The 18,709-nt window shown below is 36.4% G+C and overlaps 1 protein-coding gene across 2 annotated transcripts; it reads left to right on the top strand.

The window, feature by feature from the left end:
• Positions 1-12,734: 12,734 nt before the first annotated feature.
• On the top strand, positions 12,735-16,796 carry LOC111601857 (dynein heavy chain 2, axonemal-like). Of its 2 annotated transcripts, none has more exons than XM_030224293.1 (4): positions 12,735-12,873; positions 12,926-13,636; positions 13,690-15,539; positions 16,485-16,796. In XM_030224293.1, exons 1-4 carry the CDS (start codon positions 12,792-12,794, stop codon positions 16,653-16,655), a joined length of 2,814 nt encoding a protein of 937 aa, XP_030080153.1. In that variant the 5' UTR covers positions 12,735-12,791; the 3' UTR covers positions 16,656-16,796. The 2 variants fall into 2 exon arrangements, with proteins under 2 accessions (XP_030080153.1, XP_030080154.1); XM_030224294.1 differs by having other exon boundaries at positions 12,947-13,636.
• The last annotated feature ends 1,913 nt before the right edge of the window (positions 16,797-18,709 follow it).

Raw genomic sequence — 18,709 nt, forward strand, 5'->3', positions numbered from 1 at the left:
GATCTAGATGGGATTTTTCATCTTTGCTGAACACGACTATATTGTCTATGTAAACATAGCAGATTTTTCCTATGTGTTGCCTTAGTATGTCATCTAAGGCTCTTTGAAATATGGATGGCGCGTTTTTTAAACCAAAGGGGAGTCGTTTAAACTCATATTTTCCATTTTTATATGGAGAAGGCAGTTTTCTCTATGTCCTTTTCTCTTAATAGGATCTGATGAAATCCGCTTTTCAAATCAAGTACGGAGAATATTTTGTTGTCACCTAGCTGGTATGGGATACCGATCGGCGATGGTTACGGAATTTAACTTCCTATAGTCAATGAATAATCTATAATTCTTTTCACCTGATGCGTCTAACTTTTTTGGTACTATTATTACAGTAGAGTTATATGGAGAACGAGAGGGGCGAATTATGTCGTCGTCTAACAGTTTTTATATTTGTGCTTCTACTTCTCGTTGTAAAGACATGGGATAAGGGTAATATTTCGTATAAATTGGAGCGTCTGAGGTGGTTCTTATTTCAGCTTGGACACAGGTGGTAAATGATAATCTGTCATTGGGTTTTAAAAATAAGCTCGAGAATTTCTTTGTTAAGTTTGTAATGCTAGTGAATTGTAGACATGTGTTCGGTTCTAATATTTAAATTATTAACTGCTTGTATTCGTTTTTCTTTGATTGGAATATTGTATTTGTTCTTTAAAGTCATAATGTTGTCGTTAAAAAAGATTACTGCATTTAGCTGCTTAAGACTATAGTTTCCTAGAATGGCATCGAAAGATTTTAGAGTCGGCATTAGAAAGAATTTAATTCCTACGTCTTTGATGTCAAACAAATTTGCTTCTATGTGCTGTGTTATTTTTATGTTACCTCCTACAGAGATTGCATCGAATGGTTCTATATTTTCTTTTGGGTTTCCTACTAAATTTGGTTTGATATAATTATTGTTCGAGCCAGTGTCAATTAAAATTTTCAGGGTCTTTCCTCCTCCAAGCTTGCACTCAAAGTATGGAAGTGAGGAGGACTTTATTCTAAAAAATGTATGTCTGAATGTCCAACTTGATAATCTTCACCCGAGTATTCGTACTCGTGTGATGAATTGTCGGCTAGATTTTCTACGTCTGCATAGTGTTCGTTACCGTATTGTTCCAGTTCTGCCTGTCTTTGTTGTACAATGTGAATTTGATTTTCGTTTTCTTCGGCGGTTTCTATATTATAATTTCGTATTTTTTTTAGTTCTGGTCCTGTGTTGTATGGAGGACGTTTTCCTATATCGAAATTTGGGCGATTAATATAATTAACCTGCTTCGTGTGCATGGACTTGTCTACGTCCATGGGTTCGGGACGAGGGTAAGGTTTTGGTCCAGACGGACGAGGGGGTGCTACAGGATAACTGTAGTTTGGCTGTTGAAAGAATTGTTGTCCGGACGGACGAGGGTGTGCTATTGGGAAGGTGTAACTTGGCTGTAACTTGAACTGCTGTCCATAAGGTGTTATTTTATTTTGTTAAAAACTGGGGTTTGGCCTATAAGATTCAATTGGTTGACGTGGAATGTTATTTTGTGTTATTGGAGGAGCTCGAAATGATTGCATACAGCCTTTTTAGTTGGCTTGGGAGGCTACATACTTTTGATTTTTTAACTTGAGGCATAAATGAAGGGCTTGTGGCAAGTCGGTGGGTTCTTTAATTCCTAGAAGTCTAGGGAGATCACCTTGGAGACCTCTTACGAAGGTGTCAAGTGCCTTATCACGATATACTTTAGTCAGTAATCGCTCAGATTCCCTGGTCGCATTCATACAACCCACTTTGTTAAGAATAAGTGACAAATGTTTATAAACGACTGAATGGAATTATTCAACAGATTGATTACCTTGAGTCAGTCCAGTCATCTGATATTCTAGGGCTGTTATATCCCTCTTATCAGCGTAATTGAGAGTCAGACACTTAGTAATGGCACTCCAGTCGAGTGGTACGCTGTAAGATTCTAATGCTGTATCTGCTAGTCCGGTTATTTTGTTTCTTATTGTATGAAGGATGCCGAAATATCTAGGGCTGCCTTCCTGTCCTGTATAAATTTCCATTATTCTGTCAACACTCTTCTTCCAGGAGCTAAACTCAGCTGGATTTCCATTGAATTCTCTTAAACCTTTGACTATATCTGGAACCTTGTCTAATTCGGATATTCTATTACTATATTCAGGTCTGATTGATACGTCAGGGGCGTCGAAAGGGCTTGGTCTGATTGATTCAGCTGTATTGTTTATTGCTAGAGTCTCGATGACAATATTCGAAATTAATTGTGTTAATTGGTCTATATTCATTTGGGTGTTATTGGGGGGTGCTGATCTGGAGGATGACGCATCATCGGACAACAATGTGGTCTTATTAAGTTACTTGGGTTTGCCATGATTAACTGTTATTATAATTTTCTTTTTTCCGTTTATGATCACTTATTTCATCTATTCTTTGAAACAAAATATTTACTTTTTTAATTCAGGTTTTGATTACTTAATTGATCTATTCTTTGAAACAAAATGTTTATTTTTTTTTTTTTAATTCAGTTTTTGATTACTTAATTGATATATTCTTTGAAACACAATTTTTTTTTTTTTTTTACAATTTTTTATTTTAACTTACAATATAATAGCAGCTATGGTCATCCTCTGCGGAAGGTCGAATGTCTCCTTTTTGGGTGTCTTGATGTCCTACTCAGGTTTCGAGGTCTTCACTTCATCCAGTGGGTGGCTAGGAGCGGGTTTTGTAGCCTTGACGGTTGCTGCTTGGCACGTAATAATTGAGTTATTTTTGTGCTTTTTATTTTACACTTAATAATTGTTTTATTGTCGTGCTTAATTTTGTTAATAATTTCACAGCCACAAATGAATTTATGGGAGTTTCACTGTGAGAATTATTTGAACCAGCGACGGTATCAACGTATAAACACTTGGGCTATATTGTTATACCGATTACGCACTTAGAAACTGGGTATTCTATTGTACGCGCTGGTCCCTTCTCGGGCGCCAGTTAAAAAAACGTTTTGTTTCGATTACTTTGTCGCAGCAAAGCGACTTATTTATTCGATTATCAAAATGAAAACTAAAACTCTATTACACTGTTAGGTGGCTTAAATATCGACTACAGCGGATGCGCCAGCGGTTGCACCAGCGGTTGCGCGTGTTGCTCTCGTAACCATAATTCTTAAGAATTGTTTTGCTGCTTGGAGCGGATGCAATGCAGACCGTAGGTCAGTATTTTTGGCGCAGCGCGTGTTGCAGGGCGTTGAACTGCTTTTGACTTTGCTTACGTTAACTCTTCCACCCTCAATTTGACAGTTTTCCTCAAGTGTCGGAAAAACGGGATGTTGGTGATTTGAAGATTTGGAAGATGTTCGAAAGTGTTGGTGATTGGGTGATTGACGGTGTTTGGAATTTCGGAAGCGATTTGTAGGATTACTTCTTTTTTGTTAGCTCGCCTTTTTGAGACTAACACTACAAGCAATGCTAATAGACCAATGCTGTTGGTAGCGGAGTGGGTTTGTAACAGATTTAAGTGCTTGGTGTTATTTATTTGAAGATTATGTAATGTTTTTAGACTGAGGCGTTTTTAGACAAGCGTTTGGCCTCGGATACCGATATTTGTATAATCGGGGTTTTGAGGTTGATTAGTGTTTCTTTTGTATTGGAGAATATTCGGTCATCGATCGTGATAGAGCAGTTGTGGTATTTTATAAGTAAAGTGCCTTGGACAATTTGATCAGTGTCCTCCCACTTTATTCTGCCTTGGAAGTTGTTAAGTAGTATGATGACTTCTTGGATATCTTCTAAGCTTTCGATGTGGTCTGCGTTGCTGTAGTCGCATTTTGCATCTTCTCCTAACATTAATTTGGGTATGCAATCGTTTTCTCTTAAATCTATTAAATCTTTTTGATTACAAATTTTTATGTTGCTATAAGTTTTATAGCTGTTTCTTAATCCTAACATTGTGTTTTTATATTTGAAAATTTCTTTGAATTGTAAGTTTACAATTGTATTGTCTTTAATTACAGGTCTAATAATTATATTCTCATAATTTATATTTTCTAGATTAGGAATTTTGACAACATATAAGATGATGGTATTATTATGTAAGACGGATACGTCTGCTAACTCTAGCATCTCTTCTATTGTTAGATCTATTTCAGCTTTATTTATTTCTTTTTGTATTAAGTCTAAATCTTTATCATTTAAGAGGATGCTGTTTACTATGTTTAGTTTAGCCCATTGTATGGCGTATTTTATGTTTGTTATTTCCTCTTTAATCAGACGGATTTGTATTTGTATGTTAGTATCTAAATTGTTAGTAGGGTACGAATGTTTTTGGATGGCGTTGGTTAAAATATTGTTAATTTGAGTGAGATTATTTATTCGTTGTTGAAATTGTGTGTTTATGATGGTTTGTTGGTTAATATTCTGAATGAGTTTATTTAGGTTATCTTCTATAGCGACTAAGTCATCGTGGTCAGGAGAGCCGGCCATAAATTTCCAGGCTGTGCCTAAAGCATTTTTGGATCTTGTGTGTCTAGTCTTATTTGCGTATAATAAAGAGTGAAATATTGATTTTGACTGTTCTACTTCGAAATGTAGAGTATGATGTAAATCGGACGACTTTAATTCTGTGTCTATGTGATTTGCAAGTTTGTCCAAAGCCTTTTTTAGTTGTAATACGTCTATCAGATGAATTATCCTGGTCGAGGAGTTAGTTATTTTACCTAATCCGTCATGAAGGGTGAGTATGTGACTATTTGTATAATTAGTCATTTCCACTCGTGTCTGTATTGGGATTACTACTGCTTTTATGTACTATTTTTCCTGACTCTGTTTTTATGGTCGTGCCGTTGTCTTCTTTAACTATTTCTTTTTTGTATCTGGAGGAAAGTTTAGATCCTAGTCGTGTGTTGATATTTTAGGTCTTTGGTCTGCTGTTCTTTTAGTTTTGTTATGTTATTTTTGCGTGCTTGTTCGAATTGTTCGGGGTCTGTGGTAATCTTTCTGCCAAAAAAAATATCTAGTGGGCGTTGTTTAGTGACTGAATGTATGAAATTGTTATACTCGTAAATAGCTCTTTGCAGGAGATCTGCGAAGTTTCTATCTTTGCCTTCTCTTTTAAGACATCTCATTATTTCTGATAAAGTGGAGTGTAGTCGTTCTATCTGTCCGTTTACTGAACTCTTATATGGTGGTACTTTGAAAACTTCAATGTTGAGCTGATCTCTCATCATGAAAGAGATGGAAGCCGAATTAAGTAATTTTTCGTTATCTACTACTACAAATTTTGGTACTCCATAGTAGAAAAGTATTTCATGTAAAGGTTGTCTGATATCTTCTATAGCTTTAGATTTTATAATTCTATATAACCTTGCGCAAGCTTTGAGAATTTGTCTATTGCAGTGAGCACGAGGTGCTTTTCGGTAGAATAAATGTCTATGTGAATGATGTGGCCTGGATACTCTGGTATCGGTGTTTCCTTCAGACTTGGGTTTGTTGGTCGTCTACCGTATTTTTCTTCTTTGCAAACCCTACATTGTTTTACTATGTTTGTAATTTTGGCTTTCATTCTTGGGAAGTAGTACTTTTCCGCGATCTGTTTTTGGCTTTTGTATGCGTTTCTATGTGCTCTATTGTGTGTTTTTAATATTTCTTCCTCTTGATCCGAGTCTTTTTCTAAATCTATAATTCTGTTCTGCGAAAATCGTATCTTGAAAGTATTGAAGTGAGACGGGTAGATATTCTGTAGCTTGGCCATGATATCTTAAGTTGTGAGAATTCCGTTTATGACGGATGGGCTTAAGTACTTTTTTAGTAAGCTGATAAGGTCGGTTTCGGAAAATTGTTCTTTCGCGATGTAGTGTCTATGGAATGTGGGGAACGGAATGCTAAATTCGTAAGTTTCCCTGTTTTCCTTTGCAATTATGATTTATTTCTTATAAACGTTGATAGGGGCTTCAAGGCTTGGTATCAAATGATGGCTTGAACTATCTGCACTATGAATGGTGGCTGTCATTGAATTTATTTGGTTATTTAATTGGTTAGGGGTTCTGGTTGGGTTTCTTTACCTGGCTTGTAAACTAGCTGGTAGTCGTATTCGTCTAAGATTGCCTTCCGCCTTTTAATTTTGGCGTTCCCATGCCAACTACTAAGGCAATGTGTAAGAGGTTGGTGGTCTGTGAATATTTTGACATTTGAATTTCCGTAAAGGTAATTCTTGAGGGACTTTAGAGCCCAAACGATAGCTAACATTTCTTTTTCATTTGTTGCGTAATTTTTTTCTGCTTTACACAATGTTCTAGATATGAAAGAAATAGGGTGTCCGTCTTGGCAGAGAACTGCACCGATTGCGTGATTCGATGCTTCGGTAGTCAAGTGAAATTCTTTTTTGAAGTCGGGATATTTGAGAATAACATCGTCTGATATTAATGAACTTTTCAATTTATTAAATGCCTCTAGGGCAACTGAATCTAATTTTATGGATATCATATTTGAAGCTTGCTTCGATATTCTGCCGTCCTCACCACGTAACAACGAGGTGAGAGGTTTTGCTAATTTTGCATAATCTTTGATGAAACGGCGATAGTAGCCGGATAGGCCGAGAAATGACCGAAGTTGTTTAAGCGTGTTTGGTGGTGGATAGTTGGCAATTGCTTCTACCTTTTTTTGTTAGTTTCTATGCCTTTATCTGAAATAACAAAACCTAAAAATTCTACTCTAGTTTTAAAAAATTCGCATTTGTCTATTTGGCATTTTATGTTAGCTTCGTGGAGCAATATTCCATAATATTGTTTCGAGGTGATCTAGATGGGATTTTTCATCTTTGCTGAACACGACTATATTGTCTATGTAAACATAACAGATTTTTCCTATGTGTTGCCTTAGTATGTCATCTAAGGCTCTTTGAAATATGGATGGCGCGTTTTTTAAACCAAAGGGGAGTCGTTTAAACTCATATTTTCCATTTTTATATGGAGAAGGCAGTTTTCTCTATGTCCTTTTCTCTTAATAGGATCTGATGAAATCCGCTTTTCAAATCAAGTACGGAGAATATTTTGTTGTCACCTAGCTGGTATGGGATACCGATCGGCGATGGTTACGGAATTTAACTTCCTATAGTCAATGAATAATCTATAATTCTTTTCACCTGATGCGTCTAACTTTTTTGGTACTATTATTACAGTAGAGTTATATGGAGAACGAGAGGGGCGAATTATGTCGTCGTCTAGCAGTTTTTATATTTGTGCTTCTACTTCTCGTTGTAAAGACATGGGATAAGGGTAATATTTCGTATAAATTGGAGCGTCTGAGGTGGTTCTTATTTCAGCTTGGACACAGGTGGCAAAAGGGGAGCAGCTGGGTCGAATGATGTTGCATTTAAGTAACTCACTTAACTTTTCTCGGACAATGTCTCTTTCTTCAGGGCTAAGTCTATAGGGCCGGCGTTGTACAGTTTTGGTTGGATCAATCAAGCGAATTTTCTTTTCCCCTGTCGTGACTCGTGTAGATGGTGCCCCTTTTACAAGTGCAGTGGAGTAATTCTCAAGCATTTTTATTAGTTTGTCTTTATCAGCCTCGCGCAATTCGGTATCGAGATTTGTAAGGTCAACTGGTTCCCTATCTATTGAGCAAATATTTACGGCTTTGGCTTTTACTACGTTAAACTTGTTTTGTGATATAGTGACATTAAATCCTTGTTTAAGAATTTCGCGGCCGATAACAATGTTGCTTTTCAAATGATTATCTTGCACTACATGGAACAATATTTGAAGTGCGTTCTCATTTATGGTGACTTGGCTTAATATTTGTAAGGTGCTATATATGCCAGTATCGCCTATACCTTTTAGCATGATAATGCTGTTAAAACGCTTACCAGCTAGCTTACTACATATCTTCTCTTTAATGAGTGAACACTCTGCGCCAGAATCAAAAGAAATTGGGTAAGTCTCACCGAGCTGCATCATCACTCCAGTTGGCTCTGGTACAAAGCACTGGTTCACAGTTTTCCGTTGGAATGCTCCCTGTGTACTTGTTGATTCCTTTTTCGGACATTGATTTGCGAAGTGTCCAGGCTGCCCGCACTTGAAGCAAGTAACAGTTGGCTTGTCTCGCTGAGATGTCGCGTCCCCCTTTTGTCGCATTTTGGCTCTGCACTCAGCAATTTTATGTCCTGGTTTGCCACAGAAATGGCACACTATTGTCAATATTCTCCTCTTCTTGGCGTCAGGTCCAGGTCCGGAGTCGTCATCACGGTCAACATTACGATGTTTTTTAAAGGAGAATGCGCCTAGTTCGGATTGCAAGTCACTTCTAGTTTGAACTTTTGACGTGAACGCAATCCGTTCCAAGCGGTTATCCACATTGGCTAAATGCGCGAGCACAATTGAAACAGCAATTTCTTCGATGTTTTTGTTTTTCCAATTGGAAGTTAAAGTGGTCACCAAACGGCTAGCATAAACCGCAAGACATTCGCCGTTAGTTGGGCGACTGTTTAGTAGATTTAGAAACATTGCCGACGACGTTTCACTATTTTCGTAGCGGCGGAGGAATAATTCCTTAAATTCAATCCACTTAATGCCGGGATATGCAATTTGAGTTAGCCACTGTGAGGCACTGCCCACCATAGCTTCGCTTAGTGCCATGATGAGTCTGCTTCCTTCTAGGGGCTGTTCCGTTAATATAATGTCATTATGACATGTGGTACCTAGACTCGGCTGGCGAAGTTGTTTTACTAAAATATTCTACAAAGTGAAGCTTATTGTTAATTCGATGTAAAAGCATGGCACCAAATCCGATTGAGCTAGCGTCGGTGTGTAGTTCTATAGGGTATTGCGGGTCGAATATTACCAGAACTGGTTCGTTTGTAAGAATAGTCACAATTTTCTTGCGAATGCTTTCCAACTCAGTAGACCACGCAAAACTTTCCCTTCCTGATGTTAGGGAATACAACGGCTTTATGACTTGAGAGAATCCGGGTACGAATTTGCGAAAATAGGATGCAAGGCCAATAAACTGCCGTACACCAAAAACCGTCTGTGGCGGTGGCAACGATGTTAACGCAACAATCTTTCGCGAGTTTGGTCGAATTTCCCCTGCTCTTACCTCATATCCCAGATATTGAACGACTGTTTTTAAGAAACTACATTTGTTAACATTAAAAATGAATCCAGCATCTGTGAGAATGTCTAGTACTATTTTCAACCTTTCCAATCCTAATTCGACTGTGGGTGACACGATCATGATATCATCCATGTAAACAATCACGTATGAATAGGCCAAGTCACCCAAGGCACGCATGACTGCCCGTTGGAAAACGGATGGCGCATTTTTGAGTCCGAACGGCATGGTCAGGAACTCATATTGACCGTCCGGGGTCACAAATGCAGTGTATTCTATGGAATCAGGGTGGATAGGAATTTGGTGGAAACCACTCGCCATATCAACACACGTGAAGTAATTTGCGCCACGCAGCCTAGCGATCTGGTCGCTAATGAGCGGCAAAGGGTACCTGTCTGCGATTGTGTTAGAGTTTAACTCTCTGTAGTCGACACAAAGTCGGTCTGTACCATTTTTCTTCTTGACAAGCAGCATAGGACTGGCAAAAGGGGAGCAGCTGGGTCGAATGATGTTGCATTTAAGTAACTCACTTAACTTTTCTCGGACAATGTCTCTTTCTTCAGGGCTAAGTCTATAGGGCCGGCGTTGTACAGTTTTGGTTGGATCAATCAAGCGAATTTTCATTTCCCCTGTCGTGACTCGTGTAGATGGTGCCCCTTTTACAAGTGCAGTGGAGTAATTCTCAAGCATTTTTATTAGTTTGTCTTTATCAGCCTCGCGCAATTCGGTATCGAGATTTGTAAGGTCAACTGGTTCCCTATCTATTGAGCAAATATTTACGGCTTTGGCTTTTACTACGTTAAACTTGTTTTGTGATATAGTGACATTAAATCCTTGTTTAAGAATTTCGCGGCCGATAACAATGTCGCTTTTCAAATGATTATCTTGCACTACATGGAACAATATTTGAAGTGCGTTCTCATTTATGGTGACTTGGCTTAATATTTGTAAGGTGCTATATATGCCAGTATCGCCTATACCTTTTAGCATGATAATGCTGTTAAAACGCTTACCAGCTAGCTTACTACATATTTTCTCTTTAATGAGTGAACACTCTGCGCCAGAATCAAAAGAAATTGGGTAAGTCTCACCGAGCTGCATCATCACTCCAGTTGGCTCTGGTACAAAGCACTGGTTCACAGTTTTCCGTTGGAATGCTCCCTGTGTACTTGTTGATTCCTTTTTCGGATATTGATTTGCGAAGTGTCCAGGCTGGCCGCACTTGAAGCAAGTAACAGTTGGCTTGTCTCGCTGAGATGTCGCGTCCCCCTTTTGTCGCATTTTGGCTCTGCACTCAGCAATTTTATGTCCTGGTTTGCCACAGAAATGGCACACTATTGTCAATATTCTCCTCTTCTTGGCGTCAGGTCCAGGTCCGGAGTCGTCATCACGGTCAACATTACGATGTTTTTTAAAGGAGAATGCGCCTAGTTCGGATTGCAAGTCACTTCTAGTTTGAACTTTTGACGTGAACACAATCCGTTCCAAGCGGTTATCCACATTGGCTAAATTCGCGAGCACAATTGAAACAGCAATTTCTTCGATGTTTTTGTTTTTCCAATTGGAAGTTAAAGTGGTCACCAAACGGCTAGCATAAACCGCAAGACATTCGCCGTTAGTTGGGCGACTGTTTAGTAGATTTAGAAACATTGCCGACGACGTTTCACTATTTTCGTAGCGGCGGAGGAATAATTCCTTAAATTCAATCCACTTAATGCCGGGATATGCAATTTGAGTTAGCCACTGTGAGGCACTGCCCACCATAGCTTCGCTTAGTGCCATGATGAGTCTGCTTCCTTCTAGGGGCTGTTCCGTTAATATAATGTCATTATGACATGTGGTACCTAGACTCGGCTGGCGAAGTTGTTTTACTAAAATATTCTACAAAGTGAAGCTTATTGTTAATTCGATGTAAAAGCATGGCACCAAATCCGATTGAGCTAGCGTCGGTGTGTAGTTCTATAGGGTATTGCGGGTCGAATATTACCAGAACTGGTTCGTTTGTAAGAATAGTCACAATTTTCTTGCGAATGCTTTCCAACTCAGTAGACCACGCAAAACTTTCCCTTCCTGATGTTAGGGAATACAACGGCTTTATGACTTGAGAGAATCCGGGTACGAATTTGCGAAAATAGGATGCAAGGCCAATAAACTGCCGTACACCAAAAACCGTCTGTGGCGGTGGCAACGATGTTAACGCAACAATCTTTCGCGAGTTTGGTCGAATTTCCCCTGCTCTTACCTCATATCCCAGATATTGAACGACTGTTTTTAAGAAACTACATTTGTTAACATTAAAAATGAATCCAGCATCTGTGAGAATGTCTAGTACTATTTTCAACCTTTCCAATCCTAATTCGACTGTGGGTGACACGATCATGATATCATCCATGTAAACAATCACGTATGAATAGGCCAAGTCACCCAAGGCACGCATGACTGCCCGTTGGAAAACGGATGGCGCATTTTTGAGTCCGAACGGCATGGTCAGGAACTCAAAATAAGTAGTGTAACAACTTATCATAAAAACAAAAATTAAATTTTACGGACGTGAAGTACTTTTCATCCGATATTTGGATATTTGGAGTATGAAGTTTGCACGACTCTAGCTCGGGTAATCTTTAACTGATTTGAGATTCAACTTTACTTTTACCTTTATAAAAACCAGTATTTTAATTGATAAATTTCATTCGTAATTAAATTGGCGATTAACCAGACTATTTCTGAAATTTGGTTTACTATAACTAAAGTCTTGCTGATTTCTCGGAGTGCTAACTTGCTAGAAATGTATCGATTCGGATTCAACTTTATTTTCTTCTTTATCGGAACTAATACAAGGAATTTAAGTTGAAAAATTGCATTTGTAATTAAATTGACAATTAACCTGACTATTTATTAAATCCTTTACTATAACTAACGTCTTGCTGATCTCTAGAACTGCTAGCTTGCTAGAAAGGTATCGATTCGGAGTATCGATTTCAATTCACTAATTTTTAACAAAATTTGGAGGCTCTAGCTATTAAGACGTACGAGATATAATTTATTAACTGCATTTCGATACAAAAAAATGTATAGTTTCTAGCTCATATGGATGCTGAGATCGACGGGTTCACACATACGGACAGACGGACCAATTTGACAATCGTTTTTCTTAATAAATTCTGTTTTACTTTATGGATTTTAATGAAATTTTCAGCATATAATCTACATATCCTATTGGGTTGGTTGAGATGCAATCGCATTCACATAATGGCCCTATTTCCAGCTAATCTTAAATTTTAAGAATTTTGGGATATTTGGAGCCGGTATCCATAATCTAACAAAAATCAAAATTGCATAAAATAACATAAAACTAAATACAGAATTTGAGGGCTTTAAAACGTTCGAGATATAAATTGTGTTATTCACATAAGTATATTTTTAATATTTCAGTTTATAGCACCAATTGCTTAAAAATTGAACACAATTTGCACAAAACACTAAATAATCAAATTTCGAACCTGTACCACTTTAAATAATAGTATTTCTAATATACCCAAAATTTGTAAATATTTTCCATTCTCAAAGTAGGCTAATTTAGCTTTCAACTTGTATTTCAAATCTTGAGAAACTAAGTTCTAAATGATTTACATTAAATCAAATCGAGAAACATGTATAGTGGAATGGCCTCTTCTGGTGCAACTGAAGAAAACGAACCTCAATTTGATGACTTTGACAATTATCATAATGAAGGTAAGTATTTTTTCCATATAAATACTTTATAGATTGGGATCTCTATTATTAGGTCATGGAATTAAAAATCTAGAGTCAAATGAATCAATACGAACATATTTATCGTCCACCGTTTACGCGGAAGATGAATTGGAAAATTTAGTAGAAATGGTGCAACGAATGACTATTTTATATTCACTTGATCACAGTGATTGGAGTGAGGACACCCTTAACATAATAAGAATGTGGTTATTAAAGCCTAGTAAGCCAATGCTTACAGTGTTTTACGATTCCAATATTATAACCGCCTGTCTGGGATTTCCAGTTGCTCCAATTCTTGATATAAGTTACTTTGTTCGATCACCTAATCAAATCTTTACCAGTGATTCGTTTCACGATTTTGTTAATTTTGGAACCATTCACAACGATGTTGATGGCTGCCTTCTTCGAGTTTTGGAGTTAGCGTATGCACCTGTATTTCGAAATCATTCAGAATGGGATGACAATATTAAGCAGCGATTTTGCAAAGCTTTGGACAAATTTCTAGTTTACTTAACAGGAATGCATTTTAAAATGTCGGGGATGACTGTGTTGTATGTTCCGTATATTGTTAAACAAATTCCAAGGGAAAACATTTCATATGATCCCGAGTTTGTTAAAAATCTTGAATCCATTTCAGTGTTTTGGGCAACACAAATTCGAACGCTCTTAAATGATAAGACATTAAACGTTCCTAATGATTTCGTTGTGTTAGAAGACGAATATGAATTCTGGCTTTACCGATGTAAGTATGTTGCTAGTACCAAGATTTGACGTATTAATTTCTGGTTGGTATAGTTGAAGTCTTACAGGCTTTGAATACCCAGTTGGAACAAGTCGATGTACAGAGTATCATTAAAATTTTGCGCAATTCTCACTCTGTATACATTAAACAAATTGATGAACTTATTTATGAGTCAAGCTACGAAATGGAAAGGGCTATGTCAAATATAAAATATCTACACCTACTTATGGATCCGTGTGCTGAAATTAATCTTACTGACAGCCCTGTAGTATTATCTCAATTATTACCAAAGATAATTAACCTTATACATTTTATTTGGGTAAATTCGGAGCATTACAATAGACGTGACTTGATAACAGGACTTTTTCGGGATTTAAGTAACAGAATTATTCGGTTCTGCACTGAAATGATTAACTTGGATAAGATACTTTCTGGCAGTTCTCGATTCGGAATAAAAGTTTGTAACTTATCTTTAAACTGCTGCCTTACCTATAAAGGAATATATAGTTTTATGGCAAAAGAAAATATTAAATTTGATAGTAGCTTAGGTTGGAATTTAGATAATGCAATGATTTTCAATCACGTTGATGCTTTTATGGAGCGATTAAATGATGTCATTGATATATGCGAGTCTATGATTGTTTTCGGACGTTTGGATGAAGCTGAGAGCATTCCTAAGCCACAATTTGGAGGTACTACTGGGCCTGAGTTTGAAAAAACAACCGAGCTAGTTGAAAGCCAGTTTTTATCTACCTTAACAGCATTAAATACCGATTCGAAAGAGTTAATACTTAATGTGCATAAAAATGATTGGTATGAAGAGGTTCTTAAATATCGGCGAACAGTTCGAAGCATGGATGAGACTGTGCAACGACTTATGTCAAATGTCTTTCTACATGTATGCAACGTTGAAGAGGCTATCGAATCTCTAAATGTGATGCTTTTCTATTCATACCGCAGCTCAATAAGAAAATCGTATTTGCGTCAAGTTACAGAGGTATGGCTACTATTTTGTAATGAAATGGACTCAACTTCACATAGCTTAATGGATCGCAGCAAATTACATGAGACGTGGGTGCCGTACTATGCTTCAAGGGCTATTGGCTATCGCATCAATATTGAGAGACTTGCTTGGCTTCGAAATCGATTAAATTCGTCTGAATGGTTACCAAATGTATCCGAAGCTTTAATCGTACTCAATAAGTTTGAAAACTTAAGAAAAGAGTTTGATAAGGAAATGAGAAAATCCTATGATGAATGGCAAAAAAATTGTTGTAGCCCATCCTTAAATCAAAAGCTGGATCGATTTTTGCTTGCTCGTAGTAAGAAAAAGAAAGGCCTTCTAGAGTGTAATATAGATCCAAGCATTTTAAGTATTTGTGACCAAGCACAACATTTTTCCCGTCTTGGATTTTCGGTGTTAGGCCCAGTACGAAAGATTTTCGAGAAACAAGATACTCTTCGATTTGTCTATAACAGTGTATTACAAGTCTGTTTAAATTATAATCATATTTTAGCGGCGTTATCTGAACAGGAGAGAAAGTTCTTCAGATCTCTTATACAGGCTTGTGACCGAAAGATTGCTCCTGGAGTTTTTAAATTGAGCTATGGTGGAGACTTAAGTGATGCGTATATTGCAGATTGTGCTAAACATACAACTAAACTACAGGAAACAATGGATATGTATAAACGGGCCAATAAAAATATAGCTCGAACCTGTGAAAAGATTTGTAATACACCAATGTTAAAATTCACGTTCACAGGGGCAGTTGCCATATCAATTTTTGAGAGTCATCTTTCTAATTACATCAGACGCGTAAGTAATGTACTACGAGGATTCTATAACACAATAACGGATCTACTATTTGCTGTTTTTATGAAGTTCCAACCGGTTATTGAGGATGTAAGTATTGAAGCTGAATGAACAAATATTAATTATATTTTTATACAAAACAATATCGAGTTAAATTTTTATATAAGAAGGGAAAAGTAATATTGGTTTTGTGCAATGTTCGTTTTATCTGATTTTTGTGTCAGTATGAATGCCGTTTCGTAGCTATTGATTTTATAGATTTTAAATTTGTATAATCTAATCCAAGTAGGATTACGTATTCGTGTAGACTCAAGTATAAATATCCCAAAGATCCCAAAGCTTATCGAATATCTTTATATCCTTGCCTACTACTCTCGCTTCTATTCTTGATAGTTTGACAACTATATGATATATTGTATTAATTTGTGGTTTGCGAGACGAAACCGAAAAATCATATTATAAATATATTATTTCTAACTCCTTTACCAATAAAGATCAATCCTTTTTAGATCGTAAGCAGTCAAAAAATTAAGTTGTAACATTAATCTTTAAGAAAAAATTTTGAATATAACCGCAACTTCAACTTCAATACAAACTTATGTAACCAATATATGCTCATAATATAAGTTCATAGATAATCAATTTTCTAGAAAAAATATCTTTCAAAACTCATTGAAAACCTTCCAAACAAAAAACAGACGAAGTTTAAAGATATGCAAACAAAAAAATTTATCGACAAACTTACTGTACTGATTTACTAGAAACTTTGTCATATCGTTTTCATATTCTGAATCTTTTTTCTAAGTTTCTCAATTCGGTTCAATTTTGCTGTGAGGGCCTCCTATTGTTTCGGACATCTACATTATTGAAAATTACATTTACATCTCAACATCTCAAGTATCGACATCTACAGTATCGACTTCAACATTATCGAAATCTACATCCACATTATCCATATCGACATTTACATTATCGGCATCTTCATTATCGTCATATTCAATATTGACATCTTCATTATTGACATCTTTATTATAGATACCTTTATTATTGAAATCTACATTATTGACACCTGCAGTGTCGACAATTACGTCTACGTTATCGTATTGTATGTGTGAACGTTATCGATTGTTATCGAATAAAAACATGATTGAAATGCAGTTAATAAATTATATCTCGGACGGCGCAGACGAACGAACCAAGAATTGACTAGAATATAATCAAATGGAGGTTTTTGATTGGCTAATAAGAAGCAAACTTCCAAATGAGCCACAAAGGAGCATTTCTGACTTGAAAACCAAGTTGCAAGAGATGTGGGACTCAATACGAAAAAGGGTTAAATGCGTAATACAGGCCAAAGGGGACGTTACACAATTCTAATGCTTATTAAATTATTGTTTTAAGTATGATAGTAAATCATTTTACGCAGCGTTCGAATTTATAGTGGTAATTTTTTTCTTATCTACCGTTGTCGTTAAGAGAATAAAATTCTCTTTAAGACAAAATGCATTGGTATTTGTTATCTTTAGTAAAAAACATAAAAAATGCTGTTCGAATTATTAGTGGTTGGGGCTATATGCGTCCGAATATTTCTGTATACTTTGACTGTAATCCGAAAATATAGATTTTGAAGTTGGCATGACTCTAGCTCGGGTAATATTTAATATTTTATCTAGCTTGCAAGAATCGTATTGATTCAGAGTATCGATATGACTTCACTGTCTTCAAAACTTCTCAAAACATTCTCTTGAACTTTGACAAAAAAACTATTGATCTTTGTATAGTTCTTTTATAACATTGCAAAACTATAACTGGATTATGTTTCCTTCGAATTTTAGATGGTTACCCTTTTGGAAGCGTATTTGGAGTAACGATTTATGTTCAGCCGCAGAATGAGTACTTATAAGGTCCTGCCAACACGTGCACTTTTCAAAGGCGAGTCATTACGAAATTTTTGTACTAGAATTAGAGAATTGTTCTGAAATCTCACGACATTATATACAAGAAATATCAAAACATAACTTTTTAATCGCTGGTGCCTAAAATTACAAATATTGTTGAACTCCTTAATTCAGAGTTAAACGAAAGTTCGGAAGAAACTGTTTTCCATATCATATCATGTTATTCAGCATAAAGTTCAATTTGTACTACGTAGATAATATAGAATAAGCTTAAAATATTTAGCTTTTGATTGCATTATCAGGATATATATCAGTACGTATGCTTGAGTGCTACTACTTGAAGTGCACTTTTCGAATTGGCGTTTGGAATTTCGACGACTTCTCTTTAGTGTACCGTCAAATTGACTTTCCCATCTGGTCATTTCAAATTGCTGGTCTTGTTTTTTTTATATTCCATCTATATGGAGTCTTTATAGTCAATTTTTCTGAAAAGAGTATGAGATATAGTCATTGTTGTAGTTGAAAAATCAAGTATTTTCAATACATAAACCCATCTACGGCTTATTCGGATCCAACAGAGTAATTTAAAGAAAATAGCAGCTTCCGATTAGGAGATTAATCAGTCGTGACGTATTAAGCAAGTTGTAAGTTTAATAAGTTCGCAGGCTGATTGTCATTCACCATCAAGGCGACGATTATAGTGTTTTTTAAGGAAACGTCTAAAATCCTCGATTTCAGAACGAAAAATCTCCTGTTGAGATGCATTTTCAATTTCACACACTTCCGTACGAAGTTTATTTGCGAATCTGACAATGTTCCAGCTCTGTTCGCGGGGCAATTTATGATCTTGTAAACATTATCGATATCTACATTATCGACATCGACATCGATATTATAGACAATTACTTATAACATTATAGCCTATTACATCTATAATACCGACATCATCATTATCGAAATCTACATCAACATGATCGATATTGACATCTACATTATCGACATCCACATATAACATTATAGCCAATTACATCTACAATATCGACATCATCATTACCGAAATCTACATTTTCATCATCTACATCTACATATACATCGTCGGCATTATCGACATTATGGACATCCACATCTACATTATCGACAACTACATCTACTTCTCAATTATCGACCTCTACATTATTTAAATCTACATACACATTATCGATATCGACATCATCGTCATTACCGACATATTCATTATGGACACCTTCATTATTGACATCTGCAGTATCGACAATTATGTCTACATTATCGAAATCTACATCGACATCGTCGGCATTATGGACATTATTGACAATATTGACATTTACATTACATCTACATCTC

This window comes from Drosophila hydei, unplaced genomic scaffold, assembly GCF_003285905.1.
Source record: "Drosophila hydei strain 15085-1641.00,03,60 unplaced genomic scaffold, DhydRS2 tig00000463-arrow-arrow-pilon, whole genome shotgun sequence".
Classification (NCBI taxonomy): Eukaryota; Metazoa; Arthropoda; class Insecta; order Diptera; family Drosophilidae; genus Drosophila; species Drosophila hydei.

What these genes read in the sequence shown, in the direction of transcription:
- LOC111601857 (XM_030224293.1), top strand. Translation starts at nt 12,792, where the DNA reads ATGTATAGTGGAATGGCCTCTTCTGGTGCAACTGAAGAAAACGAACCT. An exon ending in TGACAATTATCATAATGAAG is followed by an intron (nt 12,874 to 12,925) that starts GTAAGTATTTTT and finishes CTCTATTATTAG; the next exon opens with GTCATGGAATTAAAAATCTA. An exon ending in TGAATTCTGGCTTTACCGAT is followed by an intron (nt 13,637 to 13,689) that starts GTAAGTATGTTG and finishes TGGTTGGTATAG; the next exon opens with TTGAAGTCTTACAGGCTTTG.